Genomic DNA, 16,213 nt, shown 5'->3' on the forward strand with positions numbered 1-16,213 from the left:
ATGGTATATGTGAGACTAATGCTTCTTTGGAATTCGGATCTCAGAGGAATGAATGATTCTTGTAGTGAAGGTAAGACATATTCTATCATACACATGATATGCAGGTTACAATATTATATGTCCCTGACTTATTTTAGAACGAGAGTTCTTTCTGTTACCATTAGCAAACAACAGCTATACAATCACGTAGGAAGACATACACACAAGTTAACACCTTCAATCCGTAAACACACATACTGATTCAGATGAGGTCTAAAAGCATTGCTTAGTTCTAAATAAAAGTACAAATGGAGAATGATTAATATAATAATATGATCATTTCAATTCACAGTGACATCATCATGGTAGTAGTATCTATTTTACTATAATTTTGTGATACTAATATTTCAACATGCAATCAAACCGACAAACAGGAAAGGACAATGAACGATGAGGCTTAATGAGGCTTCATTCAGGAAAGGTGTAGGCTAGGCATATGCCAACAAAAACACTGAACAACAGGTTTAGGTGTTCACGGCTTTTGCATTCAAGGAACTCACAAGACAATGGGTTGAGATAGGCAGATACAACTTTTAGGCTACTGTCCAACTAGTTCTATGGTGGGAAGAAAGCATGTTTAGGCCTACTTTGAAAACCTTTAGAGAGTTCACCCAACATGTAAATCTAGTCAACAACAAGAAGCCTCTAGTATATAACACCAAGTGTACTCTGCATGTAGCCCAGAGGCCTATTTGTTATGATTCAGATTCCTTATGATACAGTGAAACAACATCAGAGATCAGAGAATTAAAGAACAGTCAGGAGTCAATTGAAATGACTGAACACAATAAGTTGTTTTTCATTCAAAACTATGTAACTATGTAACGCTGACTTTTCCTTTTTTGCAGGTGTTCTACGAGACATATAGTAGCTCACACACCAAGTCAAGAGTTATATTGGTTGTCCAAATCCATTAAAGTCATTCTGAGCTTCTCAGAGGGCGGAATATTGTGGGATCAATGCCAAGAGCTGAAACATTTGGTCTCATCTGCCTGAGTTCAGTCATGTTGGAACCATGAAGCAACTGTTTTTATCAGAGTGAAAGAATGATGATTTTGAAAGTTCAGTGAAACCAAAGCAAGAGAGATGACAGCTGAAGGACTACAGCTCTGCAGGGGTGAGCCCATTATTATAATGTATAAGTATATTGATTATGATTTGGTGAAAAACTATAAACTATTGGAAAGTGTTTGGAAAGTTAAGTTGTTCATGAGTGATACAACTGTGTTGTCTCATGACCAGGTGCTATCCCCAATCTCTCAGAAGTGAGGATTGTGCTGCTGGGGAACAGAGAAGCTGGGAAGAGTTCAGCAGGAAACACCATCCTGGGCAGAGAGGAGTTTGACCCTGATGTGAGAACACTGCAGTGTGTGAAGAGACAGGGAGAAGTAGCAGGGAGACAGGTCACTGTGGTGGACACTCCAGGATGGAAGGATTATGATCTCAATATTTCTATTGATTCTCCTAAACTCCTGAAGCAGGAGATTGTTCTCAGTGTGACTCTGTGTCCTCCAGGACCTCATGCTTTTCTGCTGGTCATCCATGAGAACATGACCTTCACAGATGCAGAGAGAAATGCCACATCAAACCACCTGAGTCTTCTGGGCCATGGAGCCTGGAAACACTCTCTAGTTCTGTTCATTCATGAGACTCCTGCAGAAGAGAAAGCCTTTGAGGTTAAAGCGAAAATGCTCCAACAACTTCTAAAAAGATGTGGGAACAGATATCATGTCCTTAACAACAACAACAAGGATGATACGCAAATCACAGAGCTGCTGCAGAAGATAGAAGAGATGGTGGGAAGAAACAGTGGCCATCACTATGAAATAAACAGAGAAATAATACAGAAGGTTGAAGAGAAGAGGGCAGAAGAAGAGAGGAGAGCAGAGGAGAGAAGAAATAAACTCCAGAGACTAGGTGAGTTACATTATGTAATAATTAATTTGTAGTAATGAGTCTTTGCTGCTAAACTTAGTAGTCAAAGGAAAGATTCAGATTGTGACACAAATGTATCATAACTTGTTAAATTTTTGTGTGACTAGATCACTCAAGATTGCAAAGCTACTTAGATGGGGTGTACAGTAAAGGACTTCCAGAACACTTGTGGAGCATACTCACAGAAACAATCATATTAGTCTTTATGATAAACTAAACATACTGTAGGTGCCACTAGTCTGCTCCCAAATACATCCCTATGTTTCAGTGAAAGAACACACACACACACACACACACACACCTGCTGAAGTTCTCCATTTACTCCTGCAGGAGGTGCACTGCTTCCAGATCTCAGAATTGTGCTGCTGGGATTTAAAGATGCTGGGAAGAGTTCATCAGGAAACACCATCCTGGGCAGAGAGGAGTTTCAGTCTGGACAGAGAACTGCTGTTTGTGTGAAGAGACAAGGAGAAGTAGAAAGCAGACAGGTCACTGTGGTGGAGACACCTGGATGGAATGGCCATTCAGTGAACAGCCCTGAAATGGTCAGAAGAGAGATTGTGCTGAGTCAGTGTTTGTGTGATCAGGGACCCCATACTTTTTGTTTAGTTATAAGAGTGGACACTGCTTTCACAGAGGAACACAAAACATCACTTCAGCATCACTTATTTCTTCTCAGTGAGAAGGTGTGGAGTCACACCATGGTGCTGTTCACCCATGGAGACTGGCTGGGAAACACAACCATTGAGCAGTACATTGAAAGTGAAGAACACATCAGATATCTGGTAGAGAAATGTGGGAACAGATATCATGTTCTCAACAATGAGAACAAAAGTGACAGAACACAGATCACAGAGCTGATGGAGAAGATGGAGGAAATTATCTCTGGAAACGGAGGCCGTCACTATGAGATGGACAGAAAGAGACTGGAGGAAGTGAAGGAGAGGAGGGAGAAAGAAGAACAGAGAGCAACAGAGAGACTGATGAATGTGAAGAGGCAAAGACAACACCTCCAGTCGCTGAAGCGTGAGTTTGTCTCATTGATGTGTTTTGTAATAAAAAATAAAAGTTTGTTTTATTTTTAACTGCCATAAATTGGGTAATATGTGAATTCAGTTAAATAAAAGGACTTGGTTGTATGAAACATTTACCCAAATATATATATCAGTAGAATGCATTAGACACACCGTAAAATGTTCTTCATCAAAGTAGAATGAACAATGCATGTAATAAAAAGAAACAGTAACACTTTACTTGACGGTATCTATATAAACAAAAACTACATGACAAAAATGTTCTCAACAATGAGGACAAAGGTGACAGAACACAGATCACAGAGCTGATGAAGATGGAGGAAATTATCTCTGGAAACGGGGGCCATCACTTTGAGATGGACAGAAAGAAACTGGAGGAAGTAAAGGAGAGAAGAAAACAACAGACACAGAGAGCAGAGGACAGACGGATGTGGGTCTACAGGCAGATATCTGCTTTCCAATTCTCAGGAGGTGAGTTCATTAATTTGAATGTGTTGGAATTTAATTTGCTAATATTATATTTCATATGATGTTTTTAATTCTCTTGCAATATTAAATTCATATTACCATTATTATTATTTTCCATTCCTCAGTGGGTCCTATTTTAGAGATTTAAAGGCACACTATGCAATATATATTCACCTTAATAGAACCTTTACGAAGCCAATTTGATGGTAAATTAACTTGTAACAGGGGAATCATTGACCTAGCATAGACATGCGGCATGCTGTAGCTGTAGCAAGTCGCTAACGAGAGAACCAGCCAACATCAAGAATAGTCGACCCGAAGACATGGAACAGTGAAGCATTAAAGGTGCTCTAAGTGATGCCACACTTTTGTTTAGGCTAAAACATGTCATGCCACTTACTGCAAACATCACCTAACCATCCACTAGCTGTCTGTGTCCTGAATACACTGTAAAAAAACGTGATCTCTGTGGACAGCCTAGGCTCCAAAAACGGCAACAAAAGCAACCTGGGCAAACCTAGCCCATAAAAACATAACAAACTTTCCCAGCAAATCACAGACGAGATGCGCGTTTATGAGAATTTCATTTGAACGGGAGCAGCATGGGGAGGGGGGGGGGAGTTGTAGCGAGCTAACACTGTTTTGTTTGAAAGAAAACAGAAGTGACATTACCTAGCATGGCTTAGAGCACCTTTAAGTGAAACATTACCTTGTTAGGAGATATAGCTCTTTCGAGATTTTGCCTGTTGTTAATCCTTCACCTCCACAACAAAAGCATGTCCATTGTGTACAGGGGGAACAAGCTAGCCCGGTTGAAACCAGACCCTACTCAGTCGTAACTGAGAGTGGGTCTGGGGAAGGTTCGTTCACAGCCCATTTCCAAAGGGCGTTCCCAAACGGACGCTGATCAAAATGCCTCGGACGCAATAGGAGAGGCGAAAAACCAATCAGAGCATCGAAAGAGACAGAGTGACGGAAACACACAATTTGCAACACTGTCTGGTTGTAGGGAGAAGCAGGAAGAATTAACCACTTTAATTAAACGTAGGCTAATTAATAAAGACACTGTGCCACACTGAAAGCTAATATTTTGTCACTAGCCATTTATCTGCCCTCTGTCAAACACAATTGCATTCTCAGCTCTGAACAAAACCGTTCACGTTCAAATGAGCATTTTGTCTCATTTGTCCTTTCTGGCTGACCGAGACATATAAAGCAGGAATGGGGGGCGAGAGACTGAAACGTTCAAAGCAATTATGCCGTAGGCCTATAAATAAACAGAATATCAAACCGTTTTCAGTAGCCTACCACTGTTGCAGATATAACATAGGTAGGCTATCTCTTACATGTTTGTATAATGTTGCATATTCCAACATAAGGAAGCAGGTGCGAAACTTCTATCTCCCTGTCTTAAACCAACGTGATAGCAGCTTCAAACAAGCGAGAGCAGCCATCGTTGATGTTTTTTTTTTTTTTTTTTAAAAAACCTTTAAAAAATCGGCTTCTTCAACAGGGTGCTCTATCGTCATCGTGTAAAACCTGTGACTTTCAGAGCGAATCTCGAATTTGCCGGAAGTAAGTCTGGGTTTTTTCCCAGGCTAGGAACAAGCTACAATAAGGGACTGTACGATATTTCGGGGGGGGGGGGGTCAGGGGGGAGGGCCTAAGATAATTTTTTAAGCCTTAGGGGAAGGCCCAGGAGAAATTTTTTGGCCTGGGGGAGGGCCGAGGAAAATTATTTTTTCCTGATCCATGATATGTTTTTTCCCTGATCAATGATCCGTTTTCGATATTTTAAAAGGTTTGTAGGCCAAAACATGATTCACGTCTCTTTGACAGAGTGGGCGAGTCCAAAAAGTCGCAACGCTACCTGAATCTCCCACAAACCCCCTTGTAAGCTTGCAGGTCACCCGCGGTTATGAGTCATAAACAGTAAATATTTTAATGATATTCGGGTCATTTGCGGGCGGGTCAGTTAAAATTAATTAAATATATATTTTCTACAAATAGGCCTACTTAAAATATCACGAAAAGGCTAGCATCAATACAGTAAAGCATCAATACAGTAAAGTCAACAGTAAAGAAGCTGAAGACGCGAGTTAAAATAATAAAGACACCCCTTCAGGAAAAGCGATATAGGCTATGGGAAATATTGGGAAAAGTTCTTAAAGAAGATGACAGTAGTACAAGTTATGGTCTATGTAGGCCTACTTCTTGCGAAGCCATTTAAAAGTATGACAGCCAAAACGGGCAGCCTGCAGGAATAAATGTTATGGCACAGACTAGGCTACACAGCCATATCTACCGGTAGGCTATAGGTTCGCGCATGCATAAAAGTTATTAGTTTGTTGTGTTTGTGACTTTAAACAGTGGATGTGCTTTAGTAAAGCTTTGTCCTTCATTCAGCATTATAAACCAGTTCTTATGCTAACGTTTTGACCAGCAATGTATCTCTCTTGCCTACCTTGCCTCACCATTTCTGTTTTCGAAAGAAAGATGTATGTCCATGGCCTTCAAATCTTATCCTAGTGTTCTAATCCTTGGTGGTTGCGTGCATGCTTGCGCTCTTATTCTCATTCTCTCTCCTGCGCAAACATTATGTCCTGCATGCCTACTGAGTGTAGTTCTACTGCATAAAGTTTTGCAAATAAATTAGTTTGTTTTACAGAAATGGCCTACTGTCACACTGCATGCAGGCTATAACCAAAAGCACACATTTTGTAAATAAGCGGGTCGGATCGCAGGTCGGGTATAATTTTGTCCTAATTAATATTCGTCCGAGTTGCGGTCGGGTTGATTAAAATATCGGGCGACCGCGGGCCGCTTGTGACCAAACTCGCGCAACACTGTGTACCCGTGTGTGTGTAAGTACTTATGACATTTGCTGGCCGTTTTAACCTTGTAAACGTCATTTTCCGACCAGTTTTATTTGATTCACGTAGGGGGGAGGGCCTAGGAGAATTTTTTTGAGCCGGGGGGAGGCCCCTGGAAAAAAAAATTGACCAGGGGGGAGGGCCAGGCAGAACATTTTTAACCCGATCGTCTGGCGACCGGCCCTCCCCCCCGCTAAATATCGTACAGTCCCTAAGTAGGCTGTTTACATTGGCAGAGTAAAATATATATTGTGCCTCTAGGGGGAACTCTAGCTCAGTCGGCCAAAATGCCTAATACTGCATACCTTTAAATGAATAGTCTAAAGTATGGAGCATGAGTGTGTTTAGCACTTCTCTGAATCCTCTGATACTATTTTGACAGGGGGGTTAAAAATGTCTATTTAGTCAACGTGCAAACCTGATAGGAAAAAGAAAACTGCATTGGTCACAAACTCTGTGCTGGGTCTAAGAATGTGTTTTTGTACTCTTTATATTACAATAATTTATTTCAAAAATATATATTTGTCATTTCCATTAGTCTAAACATTATCAAACAATAAACATAAATCCCTGCTGAAAAAAACAGCCAGACCAGCTTTAGGTGGTTTGCTGGTTGACCAGCTTGTTAACCAGCTTTTTTGACCCTATGATGGTTGACCTGCTAGATCAGCAAAACTCTTGTGAAAACATACTTTCAGCTGGTTTATCCAGCTTACGGTGGTAATTCATCTAGTTTTGCTTGTCGTACCACCTCAAGCTGGTCATTTCAGCTGGTGTTGCTGGTCTATGCTGCTGGTTTAACTGGCCATGTCAGCTTATGTTGGTCATTCTAGCAAACCAGCATGCCCATCTTACACCAACAATGTTAAGCTTGACAGGCTGGTCACACCAGCATGACCAGTTTCCACACCAGCATATCCAACTGGTGGCCTAACCCGCTACACCAGTAAAGACCAGCAAGAGCTGGAAGAAAACCAGCAAAGACCAGCTAAAACCAGCTATCAGCATAAGCTGGTTTCTAGTAGGGGTGGGCGATATAGACAAAAAATAATATCTCAATATTTTTTGTGATTTTGACGATAGCGATAATTAGATGATATCCTTTAATTTTTTTTTTTGTTAAAGTCTGAGTTACTTTACAGCTCATTATTTATGAATAGCATCATTACAATAATAACCAATAACCTAACCTGTGACTTTTTAACCAAATCAACCAATGCATTGTCACTCTGACTCATTTCCAAGTATGCCCCCACTTGTGTGGCAATGACATGGTCTAGCCAGCTACATTAGACAACATGAATAGGCCTAACAGTTTCCCAAGAGAAAGTCTTAAGCTGAAGTTCCTTTCATACCTTTACATATGATTCACTGTAAAACTAAGCAGACCGACAGAGTACATCTCAGTTATTTCCTTGAATGTTTTGTTTAAGAGCAATCATGTAGGCTAGCATTCCAAGTTACAGAATAGAAACTAATGCGTTAGCTTATGGATAATGTATATGAGAAATCCCATAGAGATGCTAACGGTTAGCATAATCGGTAAACGTAGATATTTAGAGCGAATTTCAGTCCATTTACAAGAGTTACATGAGAATAGTTATTTGTTTACAACTGACTATTAAAATACTCAAAGGCTAATGTTTTCTCTCCATATAATACTGTGAAGGAAAAAAATCATCATCAACATCAATGCTACTTGAGCCGCACAAAATCCCAAATAGGCTACTCTCTGCACAAAATAAACATTAGGCGTGCATGTGACAACTTGTGACCCACTAGTGATCACGTGACACTTGCTCTGCTGCAGCCAGGGGCTTCTCCCGCATACACCTCCTGTGAATGTATTAGTCTTCAATGCGTGATTTCGAGTGTTTTTTCCCCATAAGTAATTTAAATACTCTATAATGTCAATTTGCACATTGTTAAAACAACAATCACGATATTATCGCAGACGATATATATCGCCCACCCCTAGTTTCTAGCTGTCTAGCTATAAGTGGGATACCACTACACTGCCCCCAGTTGGACAAAAATAAAGTGTACTGTCCAGTAGGGGTTAGCAGATTCCACAGCAACTGTTCTCACTGTGGTTGTTGCTAGGGGCCAACTTGCTAATTTTCTGTTTCTTAACAGGTGATGCTCTATTCCTCTCAAGCATGAGTGTTGTGCTTTTGGGATTCAGAAATGCTGGGAAGAGTTCATCAGGAAACACCATCCTGGGCAGGGAGGAGTTTGACCTGAAGAGAAGAACACCTCAGTGTGTGAAGAGACAGGGAGAAGTAGCAGGCAGACAGGTCACTGTGGTCGAGGCTCCAGGATGGTGGGGTGATGCCACAGTCAACACCACTCCTAAGCTCACTAAACAGGAGATTATCCAAAGTGTGTCTCTGTGTCCTCAAGGACCACATGCTGTCCTTCTAGTTATACCTGTAGCTTGTAGGTTTACAGAGGACAACAACAAAAGTGTGCGGGACCATTTTGACATTATTGGTAAAAATATTTTGAGGCACAATTGTCCTTTTCACCTATGGAGACTGGCTGGGAGACACATCCATTGAGCAGCACATTGAGAGTGAAGGAGAAACCCTGCGGTGGATCATTGGGAAATGTGGGAACAGATATCATGTCCTCAACAACAAGGACTGGACTGATGATACACAAGTAACAGAGCTGCTGGAGAAGATAGAACAGATGGTGGTAATAAATGGAGGTGCTCACTATAAAAGACCACAAGAAGAGAGAAGACGGACGTTTTTCTCCAGAGGTGCGTTGTGACATCGTATCCTCACTTAAATTAAAACACTTGTTATTTTTTGTAAAAGTTGACATCTGTAAAAGTTAGCACATAGCAGAGCCTGTCAGTTAGCACATAGCAGAACTTAAGGAGCCCGCCATCACAGCAATGCTAAAAGGTCATAGGTCATGCAGTGGTCTAAGCATTACCTACAGTAGTTTGCTCTATTTGAAGAAGGTTAGTGTTCTCCTAACTTCAGATAGGAAAGGTGTTACAGAAATGTCTTAAGTCACCAAAATCCTAAATAAACGTTCCTTACTTAGGATGACCCATAACATATGATGCCTGTCTCCTCGATAGAACTCTGCTATCTCAGTGTATCGCAATGGATGTACAGTACCCCCCCGTTTGTGTTGCGGAATTAGGTGAATAGGACCTCTCGTTACATAACCAAATTAACAGTTAGTTTTTTTTAATGTTGAATGTATAGGTTTGAAATGGAATAGAGCAGATGACCAGAACAGAGCGATGGATGAGGCTGCAGCACGATTGGATGAGATGACTCTGCAGGGAAGCATGGCATCTCCCCCTCTGAGTGAGTAGCCTATGTAATTACTCTCTGTAAAAAATACATAGTGAAATAGTGTCAGAATTTAGGAATGATACTGTAACTATAAGCAGCATAATTGGAAGAGTTGAGTCTGCAGAAAAGCATTGCTACTCTCCCAGTTCAGTTTAGTGAGTACTACATGTATTCCTATGAAATATCACAATACATTGCAAAATAGTGCCAGGAATTCTGAATGACACTGTAGCTACTTTAGCTACTCTACTCTACTTTGGAATAAATATACCATATTTTCTACAGGCATTTATTCTGTTTTTATTCTGTAAATATACCATATTTGCTGAAGGCATTTATTCTTTCTGTTATCCTAGGTGTTTTGTTGATAAATGATTGTACTTACAGTCAAAGGTGATATCTGGGTGTGGCCGGGTTAGATACACACCACCCAACAAATATAATTATATACTGTTCCAACTCAAATTTTGTCTTCAACAACTCTGTTCCTTACGGTGGCCGATAGGTGCAATCCGAACTTTTACTGTCGCTGCACATGGTGTGATATTGTTTTGGGATTAACATGACAACATAATAGAGATGAAAAGCACTGTGGTATCATTGACTTCCACTGTTGACATTAAACTCTGTTTCAGTGTGTGGAGATGACAGATCGGAGATGTTCACAGTGGAAAGCTCAGGCTATGGCACATACCCATCACCAGCACCTTCTGTAGCCTTGTCTGAAGCCTCCGCTGAATGGGGCTCCCAGGAGTCCATACACACTGAGTGGAGTGTCCAGGGGAGCACTGGAGGGGGAGGTGAGTTACCTCTCTGGTGTGTTTTGTTCTGGGGTTTGGGTCAATTTACAGTACAATGCACTGTACTGCGCTGATTATCAGGGTCGTATTAGAACTTAAATAAATGCACTTAAAGGAAAGATCCAAAGTTAAAACAACCTTGGTCTATTTATGGATGGAAACAAGTTCAAACTTTCTTTTGGGAGTTTTGAGATTGTTTTTTGCATTAGTAACAAGTCGGCTATTTTCAAACCACTGACAATGCTCAGAATAGCTCAGATAGGATCCCTATACAGACAAACCGAAGTATTGTAAACATGTAAGCTGTTTCCCATTGCCTTCAGTGTTGAGTGTAACACATTACTGTAATCACATTACGTTTGTCAGTAACATAGTAGTCTTCTAATTCAGTAATTACACTGTAGTTCCTATCAGTGGAATTAATTAACATCATTAATTAAATAATAATAATACAAAAAAAAAGGGACAGTATCAATAACATAGAAATATTTCAACGCAGTACCGAGTTACTATCCATAGAGAGTAAAGAAGTATTGTAAGGGATTACATTTTTTTCTACAGTAGCGAGTAATGTGTAATGCATTACTTTTTTGAGTAACGACCCCAAAATTGATTGCCTTACTTGTGTAGAGTCATGATGAAGATATCACTCCTCTGGCCACAGGTATAACTCTATAACAACTCAACACAAAAGTACTGGTTTCCACACCATGGTCTCAGATTTGTGCTCATCTTTTGTCCAGTGTGTTTCGTATAGGTGTCATATAAACATTTCACCCTGTTATCTTTTTTTTTTTTTCTTGAGATATGTAATTTAAAGCGTGAACATAAAATTGTGGCAAAAAAATATTTATTTCATGGGTACACTGGGGGTTAGGTTTGTACATTTCTATTATCTCTATAATATCTCAAATAAATTCAGTCATAGAAAGGAAACAATATTTACAATATTTTCACAGTTGACAAAGTCCCAGAGCCATCAAATGTATGTGGGCCTAACGTCATTAAGGAAGATTCCTCAGAAGACACTTTTCTGGACCAAGATGATTTGGATTCTGTAGACAATCCTGACTGGAGGAGAGACATGAGAGGACTGTCTGAAGATATGACTGAGAATGAAGATTTAGATTTACCTTCTCATACATTTATTAAAAAAGGTTTTAAGATCATAATGAATGCATGCTTGATTACAGGCACTGCATTACTCCAGTTCAACTATAGTTTGCTGGTGGTTGTGTTAATTTAATTTCTTTGTGGCTTGCTAACCTAGGACGTGAGGACAAAATCTGAGGAAAAATACCTAATTAAAATCTCCTCTCCTAAAGGTTGGACATTTCATCTGGCACAATTCTGTGTCAGTATTTCAAACAAACAAACTGCTGCAAATCCTGTGAAGACAAAGATGAAGACACCTCACACTGGATCCTGATGGAACCCTCTGTTTCCATGGAGACAGGAGTCCCAGTGTATAAACACAGCTCTCCACCAGGAAGTTTTGAGTGCACAGTATCTGGTTTGCGCTGGGTGTGTGCTGTTGAAGTCTCTCTACAGTATCACTTTAGTGACCCCCATGTATTTGGAGCAGAGCTTGCCATGTTGCAGTATGAGCCAATTGGTCCCTTGATGGACATCAAAGTGCTCTCAGGTGAACTGTTGGAGGCTCATCTGCCCCATTTTGCCTGTCTGGAAGGTTCCGATTCCTCTCTTAGAGAGGCTGTGAGAGTTCTGCACGGAGTTGACTTTGGTGTGACTCTAGAGAAATGTGAACTGACCCGCTTCCACGCAAAGCTCCTCAAGCCCTCCTTCTCACTGACAGAAGTCCTGGTGAAATTAGGAATCCCAATGAAAGCCCATCTGGACGTGTTAATATACCGGACCAGAGTGACACCCCTGGTTCTACTCACATACATTGTGCCACGGGATGCTTCCATGATTCAGGCCGTTAAAGAGGATTTATGCAGGAACCAAGATGCAAAGGAGATCATAACACATCGACCGAACATCTCCATTTGGATGTGTACTGAGTTTATCCTAAAAGCATCCCTCTGTGATGCTAAGATCTCCCCATCAGCGATCACCCTTAAATACGTCAAACCTCCAGAGTTTTTCAAAGTTGTCATTAAAAACGCAGAGGACTCTTTTGATTTGGAGATACTCAGTGAGGGTAAATCCATATGGAAAGCGACATTGGAACGCTTTGAATATGGTGACACGGGAGAAATGGCACACAGTTTTGAAAATCCCCTAGCAGCATCTAGACATTCCCAAGAAGGGATCCACAGAACTGATGAGGAAGAAGGGAAAATGGCCTCCATGTCACACAAAGGTACACCACTCAACACATAAGCTTTTTAACCACTGTCTGTGTATAAAGTAAAAAAAACAAAACAAAAACAGAAATAACAGTTAATCCAATATGTTATTGTTTGTTTTACCTTCTTTAATTGTGTTGAGGTGAGATACTCAGTGATGGCAAGTCCATTAGGATAACGACAATGGAACATTTTGAATTTGGTGAAACTGGAGATGTTGCACGCAATCATGAAATTCCCTCCGCAGCATCCAGACATTCCCGAGAAGTGATCCCCAGAGAGGCGGCTTACACAAGCAGAGAAGGGATCCACAGAACTGATGAGGAAGAAGGGAAAATGGCCACCATGTCACACAAAGGTACACCACTCAACACATAACCTTTTAAACCACTTTCTGTGTATAAAGTAAAAAAAAAACATTTGAAATAACAGTAAATCCAATAAGGTATTGTTTGTTTGTTTTACCTTATTTCATTGTGTTGAGGTGAGCTCAAGTTCTGGGTAGAGCATAGCAGCAGCATCAGTAGACACTGGCATCAAAAGATGTTTTAAAATCCTGAAACTTAGTTATCTCTTCCTAGATCGACTGTACCATATTCGGCCTGATCTCATCGAGAGGACATCAGAAGGCGTACTAAAAGGTCTGGTTCTGAGGCTTGAATCCCATCAGCCTCCTGTGTTGAACAGGATGGAAGCACAAGTCATCCTGCAGAGGACCAGCGTGGTGCATGAGCAGGTGACCTCCCTCATCGACATGGTGCTTAAAAAGGGAGACACAACATGTGGCATCATGCTCTCCCTCCTTAAAGACCTGGACTATTACTTTTATCAAGACCTTATCAAGAAAACACTGAACCTTTCTTAAGACCTATAGGAACCTTCTCATACCGTTGGTGGGCAATATGTGCAAATGGACTACTTATTAAGAAAACACATGCAAATCAACAATACACAAAACCTCCATTCTATTGGTCTCTAATGTAAATCCACAAACTGTCAAAACACAAACTGTACCTGGAATGCTACTTTGACATTTTGAAAAATGTTATACACAATTTGATAAAGCCGTCCTGGTGATGTCTGTGGTGAAAACAACTAAATAACTTTTTAGTTTCCTTCAATTTGTAAGGTGCCCCCTGCAGCTGAGAGAGGAGGCTGCATCATAGCATGACTTCACTGTACAGAATATGACTGCTCAGAAAGTATCAGAAGATGGATATACATTTAGTAGTAGACTATTGATGTAAATAAAATAAATGTAAAACTAGCCTGTTGTGGAGTTGATACATCACATTTATGGATGGATATATATTCATTGCAGTACACTATTGATGTAAATACAATAAAAAATATAGCTGCAAGCAGCAATGAGGGGGCCAAGCTGTTAAGCAGTTGAACAGGAGTTAGGAATGGATTGGATTGGACTGTGTTTTGTTAGGTTGGATTGGATTGGACTGGACAGGACTGGATTCGAAGGTCACCAAATGTATTGTGTGTCCTCAAGATGTGCTCTAAATCCACATACCAAGTTTGGTTTAAATAGGTGAAAGTGTTGATAATTATATCACCCCTAGTGGTCAAAGTTCACCAACATAATTGTGCTGTCTTAATATGGGGTCATGACTCCACATACCAAGTTTAGTTTCAATCAGTGAAAGTTTTAATAAATATACTTATAAATATACTATGACCTAGTGGTCATAGCACACCAAATTAATTGTGCGTCCTCAGGATGTAGTCCCAAGTCCACATCAATTACAATGACATACCAAGTTTGGTTGTGATAGGTGAAAGTGTTGCTAATCATAACGCCCCTAGTGGTCAAATGCCACCAAATTTATTGTGGGTCCTTAGCATGTGTTCACGACAGGGCTGTAGTCACCATAGACATTGAGGGGGACGTGTCCCCCCCAATATTCAAATATGACCAAAATGTCCCCCCCAATATTCGAACATAGAAAAATAAAGAAAGAATAAAGCGCTATACTAGGCCTACAGGAAACCAACACGTATCTGAAATGTAATCAAACGTAAATAACGCACAAACCTATGGTTCCAGAGTAGCCTACACCCCTGAGTGGTTTGTCCTGGTGATTTTCCGTTTTTCGTTAGTGGCGTGCGCTATCAAAAGCTTCCATTTACTGCACCCTACTGCGGTGAGGTAGTGCTGTCAACAATATCGCAAAAGCTACCGGAACACTTTTCACAAAACTTCTTGGAAAGGTGTAGCACAGGCTAAGGAAATCCCATACATGTTTGGAGCCGATCAGACTGAAAGGGAACATTTTCCATATTGTAGCCTATTCTCGCAATGATGGCGAAAGTGAAACGTTTTATTTTAAATGATGAATTTGTGCAAGCCTGTGTCATTTCTTTCACGTCTTTCAACATAAATAATGCATCATATGCTAGTAGTAATGCCAGAAATTACCGTGTATAGGCCTCTTAGAAATGATTGTTGCATCTTGCATATTATATTTAGATGCGCACTTAATCGCGCATCCATGCAGGCAAAACGTGATCAAATGTGGCGACGTTTACAATACGTGATAGCCTACAGTTAATGTGAATCGCGGACAATAACCAAAGAAAGGAATTTGCACCTCCATTCACCAATTAAAGGCTGTAGTAGGCCTAGTGTTTCTACAAACGTCAGAAACGTCATTTCTGTCAGAAGCCAGTCTATAATGCATACAGGGGTAACATGAGTTGAGTCAGACAGAAGAGGGGCCTGTCTTAGTAGCCTATTCCTGAATCCTGTCCCTTTCAAACTACGTTAAAATTGTGTGATTAGCCGCCAGCATAATAAAATCTAAATTAAAAGACAAAATCTTATTAGGCTCCAAACCTATGAATCTAAGCCTTAGTTTAAAGAAAATCTTCAGGTGTAAGTAATAAGTCAAAGAACCACATTCTGTGTAATATAGAGGTTATCAAAAGATACTCTAGTTTGTAATTTCTTTTAAAGTATAGGCCTACATTTTGAACACAAATGGAGTCATGGGTCCAGGGATGGACCAGTGAAGTTGCTTCTTCTCCACCCTTCTCTTTTCACGGGGGGGGCATTCTGTTTGGGGGTCCCTCAGACCCCACCACAGATTTGGTCCCCCCCAATGTTGACATCATGACTACGGCCTTGGTTCACGAGTCAATGTACCAGGTTTGGAGTCAATGCGAGAAAGTCTTAATTATAGCGCCCCTAGTGGTCAAAGTACACCAAATGTATTGTGCGTCCTCAGGATGAGGTCCCGAGTCAATATACCAAGTTTGGCTTCGATACGTAAAGGCGTTGCTGTAATTTCCTGTATCTCTAGCGCTCCCCTAGAGGTCGAAGGTCACCAAATTTACTGTGCCTCCTCAGGATGGGGTCTCAAGTCCATGTGTCGATAAGTAGCGATAAGTTTCGATATGTGTAAGCATTGCTGAGATATA

The 16,213-nt window shown here is 40.6% G+C and overlaps 2 protein-coding genes across 3 annotated transcripts in view; both read left to right on the forward strand.

Moving 5' to 3' along the window:
* LOC125297537 (GTPase IMAP family member 8-like) overlaps positions 1-16,213 on the forward strand; it is a 23,613-nt gene continuing 7,400 nt past the window's right edge. Inside the window, 9 exon segments of the mRNA XM_048247932.1 lie at positions 1-70; positions 888-1,156; positions 1,282-1,956; positions 2,305-3,000; positions 3,291-3,479; positions 8,486-8,861; positions 8,863-9,116; positions 9,577-9,681; positions 10,305-10,469. Coding sequence (XP_048103889.1) covers positions 1,126-1,156; positions 1,282-1,956; positions 2,305-3,000; positions 3,291-3,479; positions 8,486-8,861; positions 8,863-9,116; positions 9,577-9,681; positions 10,305-10,469 — 2,491 coding nt within the window. The 5' untranslated portion in view covers positions 1-70; positions 888-1,125.
* Positions 11,895-14,094, forward strand: LOC125297562 (NACHT, LRR and PYD domains-containing protein 1 homolog). 2 transcript variants are annotated; one of them, XM_048247995.1, is made up of 3 exons: positions 11,895-12,795; positions 13,029-13,139; positions 13,363-14,094. In XM_048247995.1, the coding sequence occupies exons 1-3, from the start codon at positions 11,898-11,900 to the stop codon at positions 13,644-13,646; spliced, it is 1,293 nt and encodes a 430-aa protein (XP_048103952.1). In that variant the 5' UTR covers positions 11,895-11,897; the 3' UTR covers positions 13,647-14,094. The 2 variants fall into 2 exon arrangements, with proteins under 2 accessions (XP_048103952.1, XP_048103953.1); XM_048247996.1 differs by lacking the exon at positions 13,029-13,139.

Source organism: Alosa alosa, chromosome 7, assembly GCF_017589495.1.
Source record: "Alosa alosa isolate M-15738 ecotype Scorff River chromosome 7, AALO_Geno_1.1, whole genome shotgun sequence".
Taxonomy (NCBI): Eukaryota; Metazoa; Chordata; class Actinopteri; order Clupeiformes; family Clupeidae; genus Alosa; species Alosa alosa.